The 19,459-nt window shown below is 41.9% G+C and overlaps 1 protein-coding gene across 1 annotated transcript in view; it reads left to right on the top strand.

Moving 5' to 3' along the window:
* LOC145342826 (ADAMTS-like protein 1) overlaps positions 1 to 19,459 on the top strand; it is a 451,251-nt gene that overhangs the window by 333,085 nt on the left and 98,707 nt on the right. The window contains exons 15-16 of the mRNA XM_080188292.1: positions 1,646 to 1,947; positions 15,568 to 15,697. Coding sequence (XP_080044418.1) covers positions 1,646 to 1,947; positions 15,568 to 15,697 — 432 coding nt within the window. The remainder of the gene's footprint in view (positions 1 to 1,645; positions 1,948 to 15,567; positions 15,698 to 19,459) is intronic.

Here is a 19,459-nt window from a genome sequence, read left to right as displayed (position 1 = left end):
TTCAGAATGTGAGTCCATTACTGCAGGTCTCATCAGAACTCTTCATTCTGCCCACTGTTCATATGGAATGACCTTGCTGTGACACTATGGATTTATTTTGAATTAGTTTAGGATATTAGTTGCTGTGTGTAAGTGTGAACTGAGGGTGGAACATGTACAGCTGAACCTAACCCCATCTGTTACTGGAATGTGAATTGAACAAACACAAGTTTTGCAGCTTGGGTCTAAGAATTGCAGTAAATTTTTTTGTGGTCTCGCTGTGTTACTGCTTTCCGTAGAGCAGAGTCTGTGAATGGAATCCAGAGCAGCAAGAGTACGTCGCTACATTGACTCTCACAAAGGGTTTGAACTGTTCCCAGTCTGAACATGTGACTGTTAGAATAACTGGAATCATTTCACACACAATGATTGGGTTTGTGATGTTTTCCTACAAAGACTATCACACTAAAACAGGGTTCAAATGCGGATTCTTTAGAAGAAGTGCTGTTAATATGTTGTTTTTATTGAAGAATGCAATCAAGACACTCTTCTGTCGATTTCCAAGAATGTTCATTAATTAATTACTTTGAAATGCAATGATTATGATAGAGACAAAGTTAAAAGCTTTTCCTCACCAGTGACCTTCCACAGACAGCCTGTCCATCTAGTCGCGGTTTATAGCTCAGGAAGGAATGTGAAATTTGGAATTTGTCAGATGGGGGTTGATTCACTCCCTGTTCCATTGAAACTGACTCTGCCTGATTTCCACTATTGATATGTCTGTGACAAATACCCAGTGGGTACTTGCACTCTGAGATGTGATTCTAAAGCAGAGATTCTAGCTTTCACATTGTAATCTATCTGTTTTAATCACAGTAGTAGGTAGGATAATATGAATCTGTTCAGCATCCTGGCAAAGTGCATCGTTCACCCACTGTACAACTTGCCCAATGATTGATGTGGTAATCAGGCCACTTTTTTTTATTCATTCATGGGGGGTGGGTGTCATCAGCTGACCAGCATTTATTGCCTACCCCTAGTTGTCCACGAGAAGATGGTGGTGAGCTGCTTTCTTGAAACGCTGCATAACGATCACTTTGCTAGGACACTGTCCAGTGACTGACAGCAACGTTTACTCCTCGTGTCCCGAGACTAGGACAGGGAATTTAGTTAAGACCCTCTCATTGGCAAAAATTATTTCTCGAGAGTGTACAGATCCGGAGCTGTGATATCTGCACAATGGACACAACTGCTGACACAGACCATTAGCGAGGAATGGCGGTATGAGTGAGGAACCTCAAGGCTGAACTGTCTTCAGGAGAAGAACATGCTATTCGGTCATCAACCCCTGCCCCAAAGGTCAAATCCTTAGCCTCAAAGCACAACAAGGATATGAAAGTGTATTGGAATGCTTCTAAAGCAGGCAGCATCATTTGAAAATTTCATCCACCTTTAAACATTTCAATTGTTATCCAAACATTTTAAATATGTTGGCACAATCTGAATTTTTAAATACATACAGATAATAGCACTCTGTAAATTTTTTAAAAAAGTTTAATTGTTATAACTGAATGATATTGCTATAATCATTTAATTTTGTAGACGTTTTTAGAAGATTTGATAATTTCAGCTGGTTGTCATTACGTTCACTTTATTTTGTGCTCAGGTTTATTCCAGAGCCCTGGTCTCCATGTAGCAAAACCTGTGGTTCTGGGAAACAGACTCGCAAAGTCAAATGCCAAGTGCTCCTGTCCTTTTCTCAGTCAGTCGAAGACCTGCCAGATGATGAATGTGAAGGTGTCAAACCACAGACAGAACAAGCCTGTTACACAGGACCATGCAGCGGAGAAACAGTAGAATACAACATTGAAGAGGCAGATTTATTATATACCAGCCTCCGGGATTTTGATGAGCTGCACGACTGGCATTCTGAGGGTTTCACGGACTGTTCAGAATCCTGTGCAGGAGGTAAGGAACTCTCTGACAAATCTATTTTCTCCAATATTACTAAAGACAGTAAAATATCCAATTTTGAACAGTATATTGCTCATTACTTGCCAGTTTCTGATTCCTGAACCATCTCAATCTGCCCATGCTAGTGTGTACATTGCACCTTGCTTATTCCAATGGAATTCAGTCCTCTTTCCATCTAACCAAACCAAGAAACTCAGCAGTGAGGGAATGGAATTAAAAGCAAAAAATGTTGGAAAGATACAGCAAGGCAGCCAATGCTGCCAGATCTGTGGAGTTTTCCAGCATTTTATTTTCCAGATTTCTAGCCTCTGAAGGAATAGAATGAACTCATTTTAAAAATCAGAGACTGATGATGGTGATGTTATTCTGTTTCCAGTATTACTGCAGCACCATGTAGTCGTGAGCCCCTTTCAGAGGCCATACAGGAGTGGGAATGTTTCAAACAGGCCAAGGCGTGAGAATCATGGGGCTGAGTGTGGGCTTTACCAGTCACTCCGAGACTGGAGATGAAATAGCGTTTATCACATTTCTTGCACCTTGTATATAGTTTATTCATTATAATAAATAGTTTGTTTAGTTACTAAACTTGGTGGGTCGTCAATCCCTTCAGATATTACAGTGAACAAAGTATCAAACACTGTGAGTAAATTGGTAAATGTTCAACAGCTTTGAATAATGCCTAGTAACTTATGAAAGTCAAATATAAGTCAATACCAAAGTGATTTTATACTGAGCAGAAAGATATTTGCTTCCTGAATCTCGGTGTAAGATTCAACAATAAGCATCTTTAGCTGAGAAATTACATGTACTCCCAAAAAATGTTTTATTATCGAATTTAATAGCAGTGGTTAACTTAAAGTTGCATTAAAACTGAGCAGAAAGTATTGATTCCTCCCAGATTCTCAAGCGACTCCCACCTGTGTTGCTCAACTCATTCAGTCACTGTTGGTGAGATTTTCCCATTCTGCTTTTCATTTTCTGAACACTTTATGAAAAGTGTAGGAGATAGCGAGGATATAGATGTAATACAGCTGAGGGTGTTAGTGTAATCTCTCCAAGAGACACACTCTGACCTCAAAGAGGTACAATTCAAAAGGAACTAGTTACTCACTTGGCGTCTACTTAGGGCTTAGAATAGTTACAACTGTCATCACATCACAAAATAATTACAGCTTTTATCCTAAAGTGTACAGGTGCTTGCGATCACTCTTTGCATTGGGAATGCAATTAAAAATCCACAACCTGAGTCATTTTGATCTTTAGTCCATCCCACTGCTATAAAGGAGGAAACTGCATCCCACTGCATTAAGGAGGAAATTGCGAGGCATCTTGAAGGGAATTGCTTGATAGAGCAGACGCAGGGAAGTCGTGTCTGACAAATTTACTGGAGTTCTATGAGGATGTGTCTAGGGCGGTGGATAGAGGAGAGCCGGTGGATGTGGTCTTTCTAGATTTTCAGAAGGCGTTTGACAAAGTACCTCACAAGAGGTTATTGCAGAAGGTCGAGGGACATGGAGTTGGGGGTAGGGTGTTAGCGTGGATAGAGGATTGGTTGTCAAATAGGAGGCAGAGAGTGGGGGTCAACGGGTGCTATTCGGATTGGCGGATGGTGACTAGTGGGGTGCCCCAGGGTTCAGTGCTGGGGCCTCAGCTTTTTACCATTTATATAGATGATCTGGACGAGGGAACCGAGTGTAGGGTGTCGAAATTTGCTGATGACACCAAGATTGGGGGAACGGCAAATTGTGCGGAGGGTGTGGAGAGTCTGCAGAAGGATCTAGATAGGCTGGGCGAATGGGCCAGGAAATGGCAAATGGAATTTAATGTTGGCAAGAGTGAGGTGGCCCACTTTGGTAGGAAGAATGGTAGGAAGGACTATTAATTACGGGGTGAAAAACTGCAGCAGGCGACGGTGCAGAGGGACCTCGGGGTCCTTGTGCATGAGTCGCAAAAACCCAGCTTGCAGGTGCAGCAGGTGGTCAGGAAGGCGAATGGGATGCTGGCCTTCATAGCGAGGGGGATTGAATATAAAAGTAGGGAGGTCTTGCTGCAGCTGTATAGGGCATTGTTGAGGCCGCAGCTGGAGTACTGTGTGCAGTTTTGGGCGCCGCACCTGCGCAAGGATATTTTGGCCTTGGAGGGAGTGCAGAGGAGGTTTACTAGGCTGATACCGGAGTTGAGGGGGTTGAGCTATGAGGAGAGGCTGAATAAACTGGGCTTGTACTCGTTAGAGTTTAGAAGAATGAGGGGAGATCTCATTGAGACGTATAAGATGATGAATGGGATGGATAGGATAGAGGTGGAGAGACTCTTCCTGCTCAAAAAAGACAGTAGGACTAGGGGGCACAGCCTCAAGATAAAAGGGGGGCGGTTTAGAACGGAGTTGAGGAGGAACTTCTTCACTCAAAGGGTGGTGAATCTCTGGAATTCTCTGCCCGTTGAAGTGGTGGAGGCTGCCTCGCTAAATATTTTTAAGACGTGGGTTGATGGGTTTTTGATAAGAGAGGGGATTAAGGGTTATGGGGAGAGGGCGGGAATGTGGAACTGAGCAGCGACAGATCAGCCGTGATCTTATTGAATGGCGGGGCAGGCTCGAAGGGCTGGATGGCCTACTCCTGCTCCTATTTCTTATGTTCTTATGTTCTTATAAACATTTATATAAGATATTTTATTTAAATTAAGTACTGCTGGTTCAATTGTAAAATAAATAATATTCTCTAGGCAGATATATATTTCCAGATAATATAAATATTACAAAGAATGACAGGAGCTCCCTGTAACCCTGCCCTGGAATGTACTTCTGCCATTTTGTTACATGACAAATATTGTTGGACCCTTGGAGGACGAGAGGGGGGATTTAACGGTGGGTAATGAGGAAATGGCTGAAATTTTAAATAAGTTTTTTGTGTCAGTCTTCACAGAGGAGGACACAAATAGCTTACCGAATATTAAAGATAGAAGGATGGTAGGAGATGAGGTCCTTAATGCGATTACTGTCACAAGAGAGGTAGTGCTTGGTAGCCTAATGGGACTGAAGGTAGACAAGTCCCCGGGACCAGATGGAATGCATCCCAGGGTTCCGAAAGAAATGGCAGAAGTAATAGCAGATGCCTTAGTAATTATTTATCAAAATTCGCTGGAATCTGGGGAAGTGCTGGAGGAGTGGAAAACAGTTAATGTTACGCTGCTGTTTAAAAAAGGTAGCAGACAAAAGGCAGGGAATTATAGGCCGGTTAGTTTAATGTCCATAGTTGGAAAATGCTAGAATCCATCATCAAAAAAGAAATAGCAGGACACCTAGAAAAGAACGGTTTGATCAAACAGGCGTAGCACGGATTCGTGAAGGGGAAGTCGTGTTTAACAAATTTACTGGATTTCTATGAAGATGTGACTAGTGCGGTAGACAGAGGGGAACCAGTGGATGTGATGTTTTTAGATTTCCAGAAGGCGTTTGATAAGGTGCCTCACAAAAGGTTGCTGCAGAAGATTAGGGTGCACGGAGTTGGGGGTAAAGTGGATTGAGGATTGACTATCTAATAGGAAGCAGAGAGTTGGTATCAATGGGTGCTATTCTGGTTGGCAGTTGGTGACTAGTGGAGTGCCGCAGGGATCGGCGCTGGAGCCTCAACTGTTTACCATTTATATAGATGATCTGGAGGAGGGGGCTGAGTGTTGGGTAACAAAATTTGCTGATGACACGGAGATGAGTGGAAAAGCAAATTGCGTGGAGGGCGCTGAAAGTCTGCAGAGGGATCTGGATAGGCTGAGCGAATGGGCGAGGACCTGTCAGATGGAGTATAGCGTTAGCAAATGTGAGGTTATCCATTTAGGTAGAAATAATTGTAGGAGGGATCATTATTTAAAGGGCGAAAAGCTGCAGCATGCTACGGTGCAGAGGGACCTGGGGGTCCTTGTGCACAACGAGCAAAAACCCTGTCTGCAGGTGCAGCAGGTGATCAAGAAGGCGAATGGAATGTTGGCTTTTATAGCGAGGGGGATAGAATATAAAAGCAGGGAGGTCTTTCTGCAACTGTACAGGGCACTGGTGAGGCCGCAGCTAGAGTACTGTGTGCAGTTTTGGTCCCCTTATTTGCAAAAGGATATATTGGCCTTGGAGGGAGTACAGAGAAGGTTCACCAGGCTGATACCAGAGATGAGTGGGTTGGCTTATGAGGAGAGATTGAATAGACTGGGTCTGTACTCATTAGAGTTTAGAAGCCTGAGGGGGGATCTTATAGAGACTTACAAGATAATGAAGGGGCTAGATAGGGTAGAGGTGGAGAGATTCTTTCCGCTTAGAAAGGAAAACAGAACTAGAGGGCACAGCCTCAAAATAGGGGCGGGGGGTGGGGGGGCAGTTTAAAACGGAGTTGAGGAGGAACTTCTTCACTCAAAGGGTGGTGAATCTCTGGAATTCTCTGCCCATTGAAATGGTGGAGGCTGCCTTGCTGAATATATTTAAGTCATGGGTAGATAGATTTCTGATAGACAGGGGAATTAAGGGTTATGGGGAGAAAGCAGGAATGTGGAACTGATCCACTTCAGATCAGCCATGATTTTATTGAATGGCGGGGCAGGCTCGAAGGGCTAGATGGCCTACTCCTGCTCTCATTTCTTATGTTCTTATGTTCAAGTAATTGCTGTAGAGTGATGCTCAGAAGGCATCGTGGAGGCTAGAAATGTTTGTGTAAATGTTGCAGCAACAGAATAACACTAACAAAGTTTGTGGCAAAGTCTTCAGCTGCCTCAGCTATCTCATGCTCCCAATCCCTTTGCATTGTTACTTCTTGTAACTCGTATCACTTGACAAAGACTTGAGGACCCTGACAATGTCTCAGCTAGAATGCTGAAAACCCAGGAAGCCAATCTTGCTGCTTTCCAGCCAACACTAGCAACTACACAACAATGTGGAAGATGAACCCAATATGTTAAAACGACAGAAAGAAATCTATCTGGCTGATTTCTGCTTTGTCAGCCTCCTGCCAATCATCGACACAGCGAAGGAAGGAGTTCCTAAATTGCCATCAAGAAGCAGTGTTTCCAACAACAAGAAACCACCATTTTGGCCAGGAAAATATTAGTCTTGGATGAAGAGCAAGAGAGCGGAATAAGCTGACCAGGGACAAGACGTGAAAGTCGGTAAATTTATTTTAATTCTAGAAGCATTAAAAACATGATAAAAGGACTCACATGGCTAGATCCAGAGAAAATAAATTAATTTAACATTCAAGGGTAAAGAGAACTGAGGAATGCTTATAAAGGAAAGGGGAAAGCACACATATCTGGGAAATAAATTAAGCTGAACCTGAGGGAGGAGGTAGCCTCTGTTGTGTGTTCACGAGGTCTCCCGGAGACTCTGAGTCGTATGTGGTTGAACATTAAGTACGAACTGATAATGTATACAATGTACATATCTACAGAGTATAGCCCAAGCTATGAGCTATCAGCTAGATAGACTCTGTCTAGTCCACACTGGCTCTAGTCTCAGGTCATGTGTCTCATTACATCCCACATTAATCGCTGCTATGCCAAATACACTACAGTGTACAGAAAGAATAACCGATATAAATCCAAGCTAAGATCAGGATGAGGATGAGAGTTTACATTGCAAATGAATAAAACAGGGTTTGTGAGTTACTGATTTGATTTGATTTATTATTGTCACATGTATTGGGATACAATGAAAAATATTGTTTCTTGCGTGCTATATAGACAAAGCATACAGTTCATAGAGTACATAGGGGAGAAGGAAAGGCTGGGGTGCAGAATATAGTGTTGCAGTTATTGATAGGGTGAAGAGAAAGATCAGCTTAATTATGATAGGACCATTCAAAACTCTGATGGCAGCAGGGAAGAAGCTGGTCTGGAGCCGGTTGTGATATGTTCTCAGACTCTTATTCCGTTTCCCGATGGAAGAAGTTGCAAGAGAGAATTGGATAATTTCAAGTAACTTGATATAAATTTGGAAACTTCTAACATATAAAGTTAGTAAATTATTTCGGTAAGACACAACTTGAGGTCTGTTGAAAGAATAATATTACTTATGAAATGGCAAAATACAGTATCTAAAAAATGCTCAGTACTACAAGAGCAAGGAGCCCACAAAATAAGTTAAAAGATTTGACAAGTGGCATTGTTTTCAAATGCAAGTTACTGATATAAGTGTTTGTGCAACATACTCCTTGTCCTGATATTACCCAACTAACCAGTACACAATGTTCCTGATATTCAGGCAATTTCTTATCCATACCAAAAAAAACTCCCATAATTAAGGGTTATGGGGAGAGGGCGGGAAAGTGGAACTGAGCCACGACAGATCAGCCATGATCTTATTGAATGGCGGGGCAGGCTCAAAGGGCCAGATGGCCTACTCCTGCTCCTATTTCTTATGTTCTTAAGTTCCTGCAACTTGAAGCTTAATTACAAGGCAACTTCTACCAAATGCTCATTGGGAATCTAAGTACATAACCTTGTAGTAAATTTGGCTTGGAACTTCCTTGAACAAATCAAGTAAGTTGGTCAGACACCATTTGCTTTGTCAAAAGCCCTGCTGTTTTTCTCAGACTTATTTCTGATAACCAATTGTATTATTTTACATGGAATTAGAGCAAGAATGATAGGTCTGTAGTTCATAGAATAATAGAAACCCTACAATACAGAAAAAGGCCATTCAGCCCATCAAGTCCACACCCACCACAATCCCATCTAGGCCCTACCCCCATATCCCTACATATTTTACCCACTAATCCCTCTAACCTATGCATCTCAGGACACCAAGGGGCAATTTTTTAGCATGGCCAACCAGCATAAGTTATCTGTGGTTCTATCATCACAGAGCCCCACATTAGCTTGTTTCCAAGGGAATAGCGAGGGGGATTGAATATAAAAGTAGGGAGGTCTTGCTGCAGCTGTATAGGGCATTGGTGAGGCCACAGCTGGATTACTGTGTGCAGGTTTGGGCGCCGTACTTACGCAAGGATATTTTGGCCTTGGAGGGAGTGCAGAGGAGGTTTACTAGGCTGATGCCGGAGTTGAGGGGGTTGATCTATGAGGAGAGGCTGAATAAACTAGGCTTGTACTCGTTAGAGTTTAGAAGAATGAGGGGAGATCTCATTGAGACGTATAAGATGATGAATGGGATGGATAGGATAGAGGTGGAGAGACTCTTCCCGCTCAGAAAGGACAGTAGGACTAGGGGGCACAGCCTCAAGATAAAGGGGGCGCAGTTTAGAACGGAGTTGAGGAGGAACTTCTTCACTCAAAGGGTGGTGAATCTCTGGAATTCTCTGCCCGTTGAAGTGGTGGAGGCTGCCTCGCTAAATATTTTTAAGACGTGGGTTGATGGGTTTTTGATAAGAGAGGGGATTAAGGGTTATGGGGAGAGGGCGGGAATGTGGAACTGAGCCATGACAGATCAGCCATGATCTTATTGAATGGCGGGGCAGGCTCGAGGGGCTAGATGGCCTACTCCTCCTATTTCTTATGTTCTTATGAAATGGGAGATTGGCATGCCTGCGCAACAATGCCCTGAGCAGTCTGCCGCCAGCTTCCTGGTGTCAAAAGGCTCCACCCACTCCCCCTACTGGTAGGAATCATGCTTTGCTTAATTTTTTTCTAAGTGCCATATGATTGGTTCTGGGAACTCGCCCAAAAATAGGCATGATTTATTCCCAATTTCACACTTGGAATATTGTTTGGTAAGATCCCCCCTATAGCGTTGACAGCTGTTATTCAAAGTATTTTAGCAGTTTAGACTACAGTGTGTTTATAACAGTGAATTTTACATCAGCTGAATTTTAAATAAGAGATCCTCATATAAAATAAACTTCAGGCCAAATCTGAAAAATGAGGCCTCTGATTTTCATTTGTTTTTAATTAAAATATATCTGACACACTCACACAATGCAATTCCATTCCCCACTCTGGTTTGAGATTCAACAAAATTAACCAATAAACGCTGACTTCATTTCTTGTCTAGTGACTCCAGCACTGGTGCAGAACAGGAGGGGAAAATCACACCGCTTTTCCCTTTATACAAGCTAAGGTGAGACACATTACTTATTTAGTCCTGTGCCAGACTCATTCCATTCTGGAAGATGGGTAACTCATGTACAAGTTTGTTCTGTTTTGTAAGAATCTTCCTCATTTCATTATTGATCATTTAGAGATCATTGCAGTTTCCTGAAATACAGCAGACCTGTTTTATGAATCTACCTCGGGAAGAGTAGATACCTATTGTAGTAAGCTATTGTATATTGTATTATAGATAGCTATTGTAGTAAGCTATTGGAGTAGATAGCTAAGAGTAGATAGCTATTGCACCACCTGATTTCTTTCAGGATCTGGGTTTGAATCAAACCCAAAGCAAGATGGATCACATGATGTGAGTGCAGGAATAGTTGTGTTTCCGTGAGTTCTGGCTCTATTCGGCCTGAAACCCTTTAATTTATTGCGTTTATACAGCTTGTAATTACCTAATGCAGGAGTGAGAACTCTATATTATATCCCCAGGTTTTTGGTTAAATGTTGGTGACAGAATACTAAGAAATATTAAAAACATTGACAAAAGAGAGTTGTGACAAGTAACTGGGCTGGAGACGGCTTATCAACCTGGAGACTTAATAAATAAACTCATTCTCAATCCAGCGCTCTCAAAGACATTACAATGATAACTGCTAATGATATTAAGGTCATGAATGAGAAACTCGGTCTATTCGAGCAGAGTATCAGTGTTGATGCTATAGGTAACTTCCTTGTTTGAGGACCATTTGGAAAAGCAGTTGTGTCATATGTCAGGAATCCCGGATGATCTGGAAATCCAAGGCCAGAGGAAAATGTCCAGTATTGTCAGTTTGCCAGAATGAGCTGAGGGTAAGGTCCCAGTTAAATTCTTTGGGAGCTGGATATCACACTTTCTTTATTTAGAAACAAAAGTGGGGTGCATTAAGTTATAAAGGGCCCTGCCTCTGAGGCCTCGAGTCAGTCAATAATCCGTCCTTTCACACATACAGAGAAATGATCACACTGGGTTGTCCCAGTGCTGAGGGTGTGTTGCGTCATTTGTAAGAATGGAAAAATATATTTTAAAAAACCCAAAGTAAATGAGATGGGAGTCACCTTTTATGACTAAAAGACACCGCCAATTAACTGAGATTGAGTGGCCTTCACCCAATAAATCATGCCCAATTTCTGCAGCACCAGTGGATGAACAAGCAAGCATTTGGACAGAAACAATGGAAGAGATGTGAACTTTATTCATAGCAATCCTTAATCTGCTGCATGGTTTCCAATCAAACTCTATAATTCTCCAAAAACATCATGCCCAATTTCTCCCTCATTTTCACGTGATTAATGGTGTTTCCTGAGAAGCAGCAACACCTGTTACTGTCCATGCCCCTGCCTGTGTCCCCTGACTGTGCCTGTGCCCACTGCCCATGCCCCCTTTGACCTCAGCATTATCGATTAAAGCAGAGTAAAGTTACAAGTGATTAATGTCAGAGAAAGTGAGCTCTTTATCTATATTACTTATATTTTTCCTACATATTAGGCAACATGATTTTGTGAAGGGGAAGTCGTGTCTCACGAACTTGATTGAGTTTTTCGAGGAAGTGATGAAGATGATTGATGAGGGTAGGGCAGTGGATGTTGTCTACGTGGACTTCAGTAAGGCCTTTGACAAGGTCCCTCATGGCAGACTGGTGCAGAAGGTGAAGTCCCATGGGATCAGACGTGAGCTGGCAAGGTGGATACAAAACTGGCTCGGTCAAAGAACACAGTAAGAAGTCTCACAACACCAGGTTAAAGTCCAACAGGTTTATTTGATAGTAAACACCACAAGCTTTCAGAAATGCTGTTCCTTCATCAGGTGATGGAGAATCGGGACTCTCCACTCACCTGACAAAGGAACAGTGTTCCGAAAGCTTGCAGTGTTTACTATCAAATAAACCTGTTGGACTTTAACCTGGTGTTGTGAGACTTCTTACTGTGTTTATCCCAGTTCAATGCCAGCATCTCCACATCATGTCAGTCAAAGAAGACAGAGGGTAGCAGTGGAAGGGTGTGTTTCTGAATGGAGGGCTGTGACAAGTGGTGTTCCTCAGGGATCAGTGCTGGGACCTTTGCTGTTTGTAATATATGGAAATGATTTGGAGGAAAATGTAACTGGATTGATTAGTAAGTTTGCAGACGACACAAAGGTTGATGGATTTACAGATAGCGATGAGGACCATCGGAGGATATAGATCAGTTGGAGACTTGGGCAGAGAGATAGCAGATGGGATTTAAATCGGACAAGTGTGAGGTAATGCATTTTGAAAGGTCTAATACAGATATGAAATATACAGTAAATGGCAGAACCCTTAAGAGTATTGATAGGCAAAGGGATCTGGGTGTACAGGTACACAGGTCACTGAAAGTGGCAATGCAGGTGGAGAAGGTGGTCAAGAAGGCATACTGTATGCTTGCCTTCATTGGCTGGGGCACCAAGGTTAAAAATTGGCAAGTCATGTTGCAGCTTTATAGAACCTTAATTAGGCCGCACTTGGAATATAGTGTTGAATTCTGGTCACCACACTACCAGAAGGATGTGGAGGCTTTGGAGAGGGTACAGAAAAGATTTACCAGGAAGTTGCCTGGTATGGAGGGCATTAGCTATGAGGAGAGGTTGGAGAAACTTGGTTTGTTCTCACTGAAACAACGGAGGTTGAGGGGAGACCTGGTAGAAATCTACAAGATTATGAGAGGCACGGACAGAGTGGATAGTCAGAAGCTTTTTCCCAGGGTGGAAGAGTGAATTACTAGGGGGCACAGGTTTAAGGTGTGAGGGGCAACGTTTAAAGGAGATGTACGAGGCAGATGTTTTACACAGAGTGTAGTGGGTGTCTGGAACTCATTGCCAGGGGAGGTAGTGGAAGCGGATACTGTAGTGAGTTTTAAGGGACGTCATGACAAATACATGAATAGGGTGGGAATAGAGGGAAGGGGGTTTTAGTTAAGTTGGGGAGCACGGCCAGTGTAGGCTTGGAGGCTGAAGGGCCTGTTCCTGTGCTGTAATTTTCTTTGTTCTTTGTACAATTTCCATGAAGGAACAATTACTTTGACACAATAAAATTCATTTATTTTTGAGTTAGTAAATTGAAAATCCTTTAACTTTATAATGCATTTATCGACTTATATTACCATTTCATAGAATCATAGAATCCTTATAGTGCAGAAGATGACCACTCAGCCCATTGAGTCTGCACAGACAACAATCGCATCCGATGTCCATGACTCCACATATTTACTCTGCTAGCCCCCTGACACTAAGGGGCAATTTAGCATGGCTAGTCCACCAAACACACACATCTTTTGACTGTGGGAGAAAACTGGAGCACCCAGGGGAAAACCCATGCAAACGTGAGGAGAATGTGTTAACTCCACAGTCACCTTAGGCTGGAATTGAACCTGGGTCCTTGGCACTGTGAGGCAGCAGTGCTAACTGCTGTGCCACCATGCTACCCTGAAACTTATAAAATTTTAAACAGGGTTAGATAGAGTACTTTCAGAAAGAATATTCCCAATGGTGGGGGAGTCCAGAACTAGGGGTTGTAGTTTGAGGACAAGGGGTAAACATTTTAGGACTGAGATGAGGAGAAATTACTTCACCCAGAGGGTGGTGAATGTGTGGAATTCACTACCACAGAATGTAGCCGAGGCCAAAACATTGTGTGATATCAAGAAGGGATTAGATATAGCTTTTGGGGCTAAAGGGATCAAGAGATATGGGTGGGAAGTGGAAAGGTGTGATCAAAGTATTGAATTTGGTCAGCAGAGCCAGCTTGAGGGGCTGAGTATCCTACATCTGCTCTATTTTCTATAACTAGATCTGTTCTTCTTTGATATTTCACTGCAATATACTTAGGTGCACGTTGGCAGTGCTTTTGACACATGAAACCCCTTACAAGTCTTTCCTTCATTCCAAGTCTCGAATGTCTTTTCGGTCATCAGGACTGATATTCACCTGTGGAAATGAAAATTATTGTTTAATGAAGGCCTCAAAATAAAGCTTAGAATTGTACTGCCCTTTGAAACCCAGCAATAGTTTAGTTTTTTATGGACCTACAAAGGGGCAGGAAAAGCAGGGAGAGTGTTCCCTACAAGAATGAGACTGTAGATGGGATTCAATTGGGACAAATGAGTGACACTCAGAATAAAAGCTCTTCTCCATGTTCCCCTTCTTTCTGTGGCTGGTGAAAAGTGCACATTGACCTCCTTATTCCTGCTGTGTGCTTGTGGAGATTCACGCAGCATCAGAGACATTTATCATCTCAATCATCCATGCCCTGGTTTGTAAATCTGAATGGAACCATCAGCCATTTCTGAAAGATTTAGCATCTTCTGCACTCTTCAGCTGTATGAAATATTTACTATTTATACCATTCAAATGGGAATCAAGATGATTCATCGGGAGGAAGAAGCCATTGTTATGGTTGATGATGATTTGCCAATTTCCTGTCATTTCCTCTATTGAAATCACAAAATCAACCACAGGAACACTGGTGACTGTCAAAATGTAGAAGAATTAGTGTGAACCATGAAGAGTACAAAGGCACAGCGAGCGATCTTCACATTTGCAGCGTGTTTCTGCTTCTGCTTCAATGCAATGTTGTAGTGAGTGATCCTGTATTTTCAGATGTCTACAATGACATGCAAAGAAAGAATGAAACGACAGTTGATACTAAACAAAGGGAGTTTTAACTCCCAATCTTCCAATGAATTTTTTCTCTACTCATCGGCTTCCAGCTGCTCTCCTTTCTGGGCCGAGGGAAGAATGTCCTTTAGGATTAACTTACAAAAGGACAGAATAAAAAAGTTTGAAGCAGGAATGTTAAAAAGAATAAGAAGTTGCTGTAACAGTAAGTAGAACAAAAGAGTAATGAACTTACCTGAGAACAAATGTCTGTGGAATGAAACAGACTTTATCAAAACAATGGAAGATTGTATGTTATCGGGTGTCTTAGCTTTGGCTTAAGATCAGCAAGGCAAACTTTAACCTTAATTCAACATTGTTTGAACCAAACATCCAACAAAGGACTATCGCTGATCAGCGTGAACTAGATGGGCCAAAGGACCTGTTTCATGCTGTATATCTCTATGATTCTCAGTATTCTCTCTTGTCATGTGATCTTACATCACTGATGATTTGGACTGCCTATTTACATATTTAACATGAACCCTTAACAATACAGACTGTAACAGTGACATAAACATTATTCTCAGCATTCCAGAATTTAAGCTTGAAAATAATTTGTGAGAATCTTTTCATCTTGCTGAAAACATTTGAATGAAAGTTATTTGGTAGAAGTTATGTTAGAGATCAGGAAAGGGAAATATTCTTTCTGGGAGAGAATTTTTGTGCTAAGAAATTATTTTAAATCCACTTTTAAAGAAAGAATGAGAGTGTACCTTTGGGGGATGGTGATTTGAAAACATTGCTTACAATGGGTGGAGGGAACATTGATTGCAGACTCTCGACCATCTGCTTGGGATCTGCCTTTGTCATCAGTTCATTAACTTCTTCCTGCTCTGTTATCTTCTCTTGCTGAGAACTGTTTGATGTTATGATTTCTGTAGGTGTCCAAGAAGCAATTGTGGTTTGCTTAAATAAACAAACTTCTGAGAAAGTAGATGAGAGTCTTTGCGTAATCCATCGCCATCCCCCACAGCTTCTTAAAGTTTGCAATCCAGGACCATGTTCTCCAAGGTAACTTCACCTGTTTTGTTTTTTAAGTCTTGAAGCAAATACTAATACCTGCTTTGCTGTCTTGTTCATTGGTACATCATTGAGTAAACCCAAGTTCTACAGGGAAGTCCAAGTGTAATGCTCATTACTACTGTGTTAGCTGAAGTAATCAAGAGAATGCTGCTAATCTTGTCAATACCAAATGACTGGGTAGACCAAGAAAGAGCCAGTGTGCTGCTCCTGGTCACTGTGCACTGATCTCTCCTGGAAATCAGTCTGCACGGGGAGATTGCAAAAGGGAAGGAAATCCAGTGTTAGTCACACATATGATGCGAAGGCAGATGAGGCTCGTGAAACTTTTCTGGTCCCCAGGAACCACACTTCCAGAACAAGAGAGAAAATTTGAGGCAGGAAAGATGGAAAAGGTGCAAATAATTATTATTTGCATGAGTCATTAACTGACAAAAATCTCTATTTGGATGTTGTTTTGAACTTGTTAATATTTTGTTTTATGGTATGGTGTATGAGGAGTCCCACTTTATGACAATGTTAACGAATAAGGTGGGTGATAATGTGTACACATGTAATTTAGCTTTTGTTCAGCAATTTAGGAAAAACTATATCTTAAAGCTCTCTAGACTCCACACACCTCGTGGCTTCATACTTACTTCTGCATGATGAATCTGGAACATTTTGTTGTGGTGTTTTCTCAGATGATGTTTTATGGAACCTTCATATTACTTTAAATTTCTGTTTGTACTAAGCTGCCCCTAACTGGTTGGTTCATGACTTGTAACCTCTGGTTCTCCTCATCTCAGCTCCAACCTCTGATGGTAATGTAGCATTTTAATTCTCTTTTACCCCATGTTGTTGATGGGAGAAGCACTCACTTAATGATTTTATCTCAGCTGGCTTTCCCACATTACCTGCTGCAGACAGACATTTCCCAACTTTCCCTCTCATTTGGCATTGATCCAAGTTTCCTAACTGCAACAATAGTATTTGATCAATGGCAGAGTGACAAAGATACAGGCAACTGAGATCAGGAGTAGTAGATAAATGTGAAGTGAGTGAAAAGTGAATGGAGATGGGGGGCTGATGCAGAGGAACAGATCAGATGGCTAAAATGTTAAGAGATGGAGAAAAAGACATCACTGGTATGAATTCAAAGGAGACAGAAACAGAGACATCAGCAAATGATGAATAATTGAGGGGGACAGAACGTGAGACACACAAAACTTGGGGGTGAAGAACCTATCATGAGTAGCCACAAGGAAGATCTTTCAGTAGAACAAAGAACAAAGAAAATTATATCACAGGAAAAGGTCCTTCAGACCTCTAAGCCTGCACTGACCATGCTACCTGACTTAACTAAAACCCCCTACCCTTCAGGGGACCGTGTCCATTTATTCCTCTTCTATTTATGTACTTGTCAAGGCGCCCCTTAAAAGTCACTATCATAGATGGCCAATGAAAAGGTTATCATCTTCAAGCAATTTGATATTGTTGTTGATGCGAGAGCATTGATCAGCTTTTCTCTCCCTTTGCTGACATTATTGCTGGAAGTAGGTAGGTTGGAGATGGCTTTGGTTGGGAATTGGATTGGTAGACTGTAATCCTTCCTCAATCCCAACCCAAACTTTCACCCATCTTTTTGGTTAAAATTCCCCTGAATTTTCTGTTGTCAGTTTTGCACCAGGTGCCAATATGCACATTATCAGTGGGGAAAGGAATGTGGTGTTATATAATTGGTTCAAATTCTGAGTCTGTTTGGAGGTTGTTGATGCCGCAGTGTGGACTCACTATCCCTGGAGTCGAGCGAGTAAATCAGCTGCTGGAAGCGACAAATCCAGAGTAAGGACAAGATTAAGCTGTGGAGTTATCACAGTCGCACGTCCTGATGATATTCACTCTCTGAAGTATAGATATCTGAGTGAGGATCGAGAGAATGAGATGGTTGCTGGCACTTGCAGCTTTCCCTCGGTGAAGGAGCAACTCTGGGGACATAGATGGAAATAAGCATTGTTTTGTTTCATGACTTATGATGAATCTTGTACACCTCAATAAACTGTCTCCTTATTAGACACTCACAAACATGTTTTATTCTCTACAAAGTGCTGCAGGATTTGTCTAACATATGCTTTACATTGGTTGTTTAAAGATAAAGCATTAAAATTAAAATTAACCCATTAAGGGATGGGATCTACAAATATTTGGATAGACAGGGACTTATTAGGGAAAGTCAACATGGCTTTGTGTGTGGTAGGTCATGTTTGACCAATCTATTAGAGTTTTTCGAAGACGTTACCAGGAAAGTAGATGAAGGGAAGGCGGTGGATGTTGTCTACCTGGATTTCAGCAAGGCCTTTGACAAGGTACCTCATGGGAGGTTAGTTAGGAAGGTTCAGTCGCTAGGTATACATGGGGAGGTAGTAAATTGGATTAGACACTGGCTCAATTGAAGAAGCCAGAGAGTGGTAGTAGAGGATTGTTTCTCTGAGTGGAGGCCTGTGACTAGTGGAGTGCCGCAGGGATTGGTGCTGGGTCCATTGCTGTTTGTCATCTATATCAATGATCTGGATGATAATGTGGTAAATTGGATCAGCAAATCTGCTGATGATACAAAGATTGGAGGTGTAGTGGACAATGAGGAAGGTTTTCAAAGCTTGCAGAGGGACTTGGAGCAACTAGAAAAATGGGCTGAAAAATGGCAAATGGAATTTAACATAGACAAATGTGAGGTATTGCACTTTAGAAGGAAAAACCAAAGTAGAACGTACAGGGTAAATGGTAGGACACTGAAGAGTGCAGTTTAACAGAGGGATCTGGGAATAGAGGTACAGAATTCCCTGAAAGTGATGTCACAGGTGGATAGGGTTGTAAAGAGTGTTTTTGGTACATTGGCTTTTATAAATCAGAGTATCGAGTATAAAAGTTGGAGTGTTATGGTAAGGTTATATAAGGCATTGGTGAGGCTGAATTTAGAGTATTGTGTACAATTTTGGTCACCTAGTTACAGGAAGGATCTAAATAAGGTTGAAAGAGTGCAGAGAAGGTTCACAAGGATGTTGCCGGGACTTGAGAAGCTGAGTTACAGAGAGATTGAATAGGTTAGGACTTTATTCCCTGGAGCGTAGAAGAACGAGGGGAGATTTGATAGAGGTGTATAAGATTTTGATGGGTATCGATAGAGTGAATGCAAGCAGGCTTTTTCCACTGAGGCTAGGGGAGAAAAATGAAACAGAGGGCATGGGTTAAGGGTGAAAGGAGAAAAGTTTAAAGGGAATATTAGGGAGGGATTCTTAACGCAGAGAATGGTGGGAGTGTGGAATGAGCTGCCGCATAAAGTGGTAAATGTGGGGTCACTTTTAACATTTAAGAAAAACTTGGACGGGTTCATGGATGAGAGGGGTGTGGAGGGATATGGTTCAAGTGCAGGTCAGTGGGACTAGGCAGAAAAATGGTTCAGCACAGACAAGAAGGGCCAAAAGGCCTGTTTCTGAGCTGTAATTTTCTATGGTTCTAAGTCCTTTAACCCTTTAAACAACTGGTATGGTCAACATTGAAAATGTTAGATTGTAGAGTACCAGCCAAAGTTTTCTGTGTGTTTGTTATTTAATGGTTGCAGCTGTCTAAGTGCAGTACACTGCACTTAGCTGAATGTGATACATCTATAACTTCTCAAATCTTCTCATGCAACATGTGTCAACAGCACAGATCCCAGTCATCTCTGTGTCTGTGCTGCCTCTCATTACTCTATCACTGCTGTGCAATGCTTTGTCG

The sequence above is a fragment of the Carcharhinus amblyrhynchos genome, chromosome 5, assembly GCF_965287045.1.
Source record: "Carcharhinus amblyrhynchos chromosome 5, sCarAmb.v2.hapA, whole genome shotgun sequence".
Taxonomy (NCBI): Eukaryota; Metazoa; Chordata; class Chondrichthyes; order Carcharhiniformes; family Carcharhinidae; genus Carcharhinus; species Carcharhinus amblyrhynchos.
This window is presented reverse-complemented; position numbering and strand designations above follow the sequence as displayed.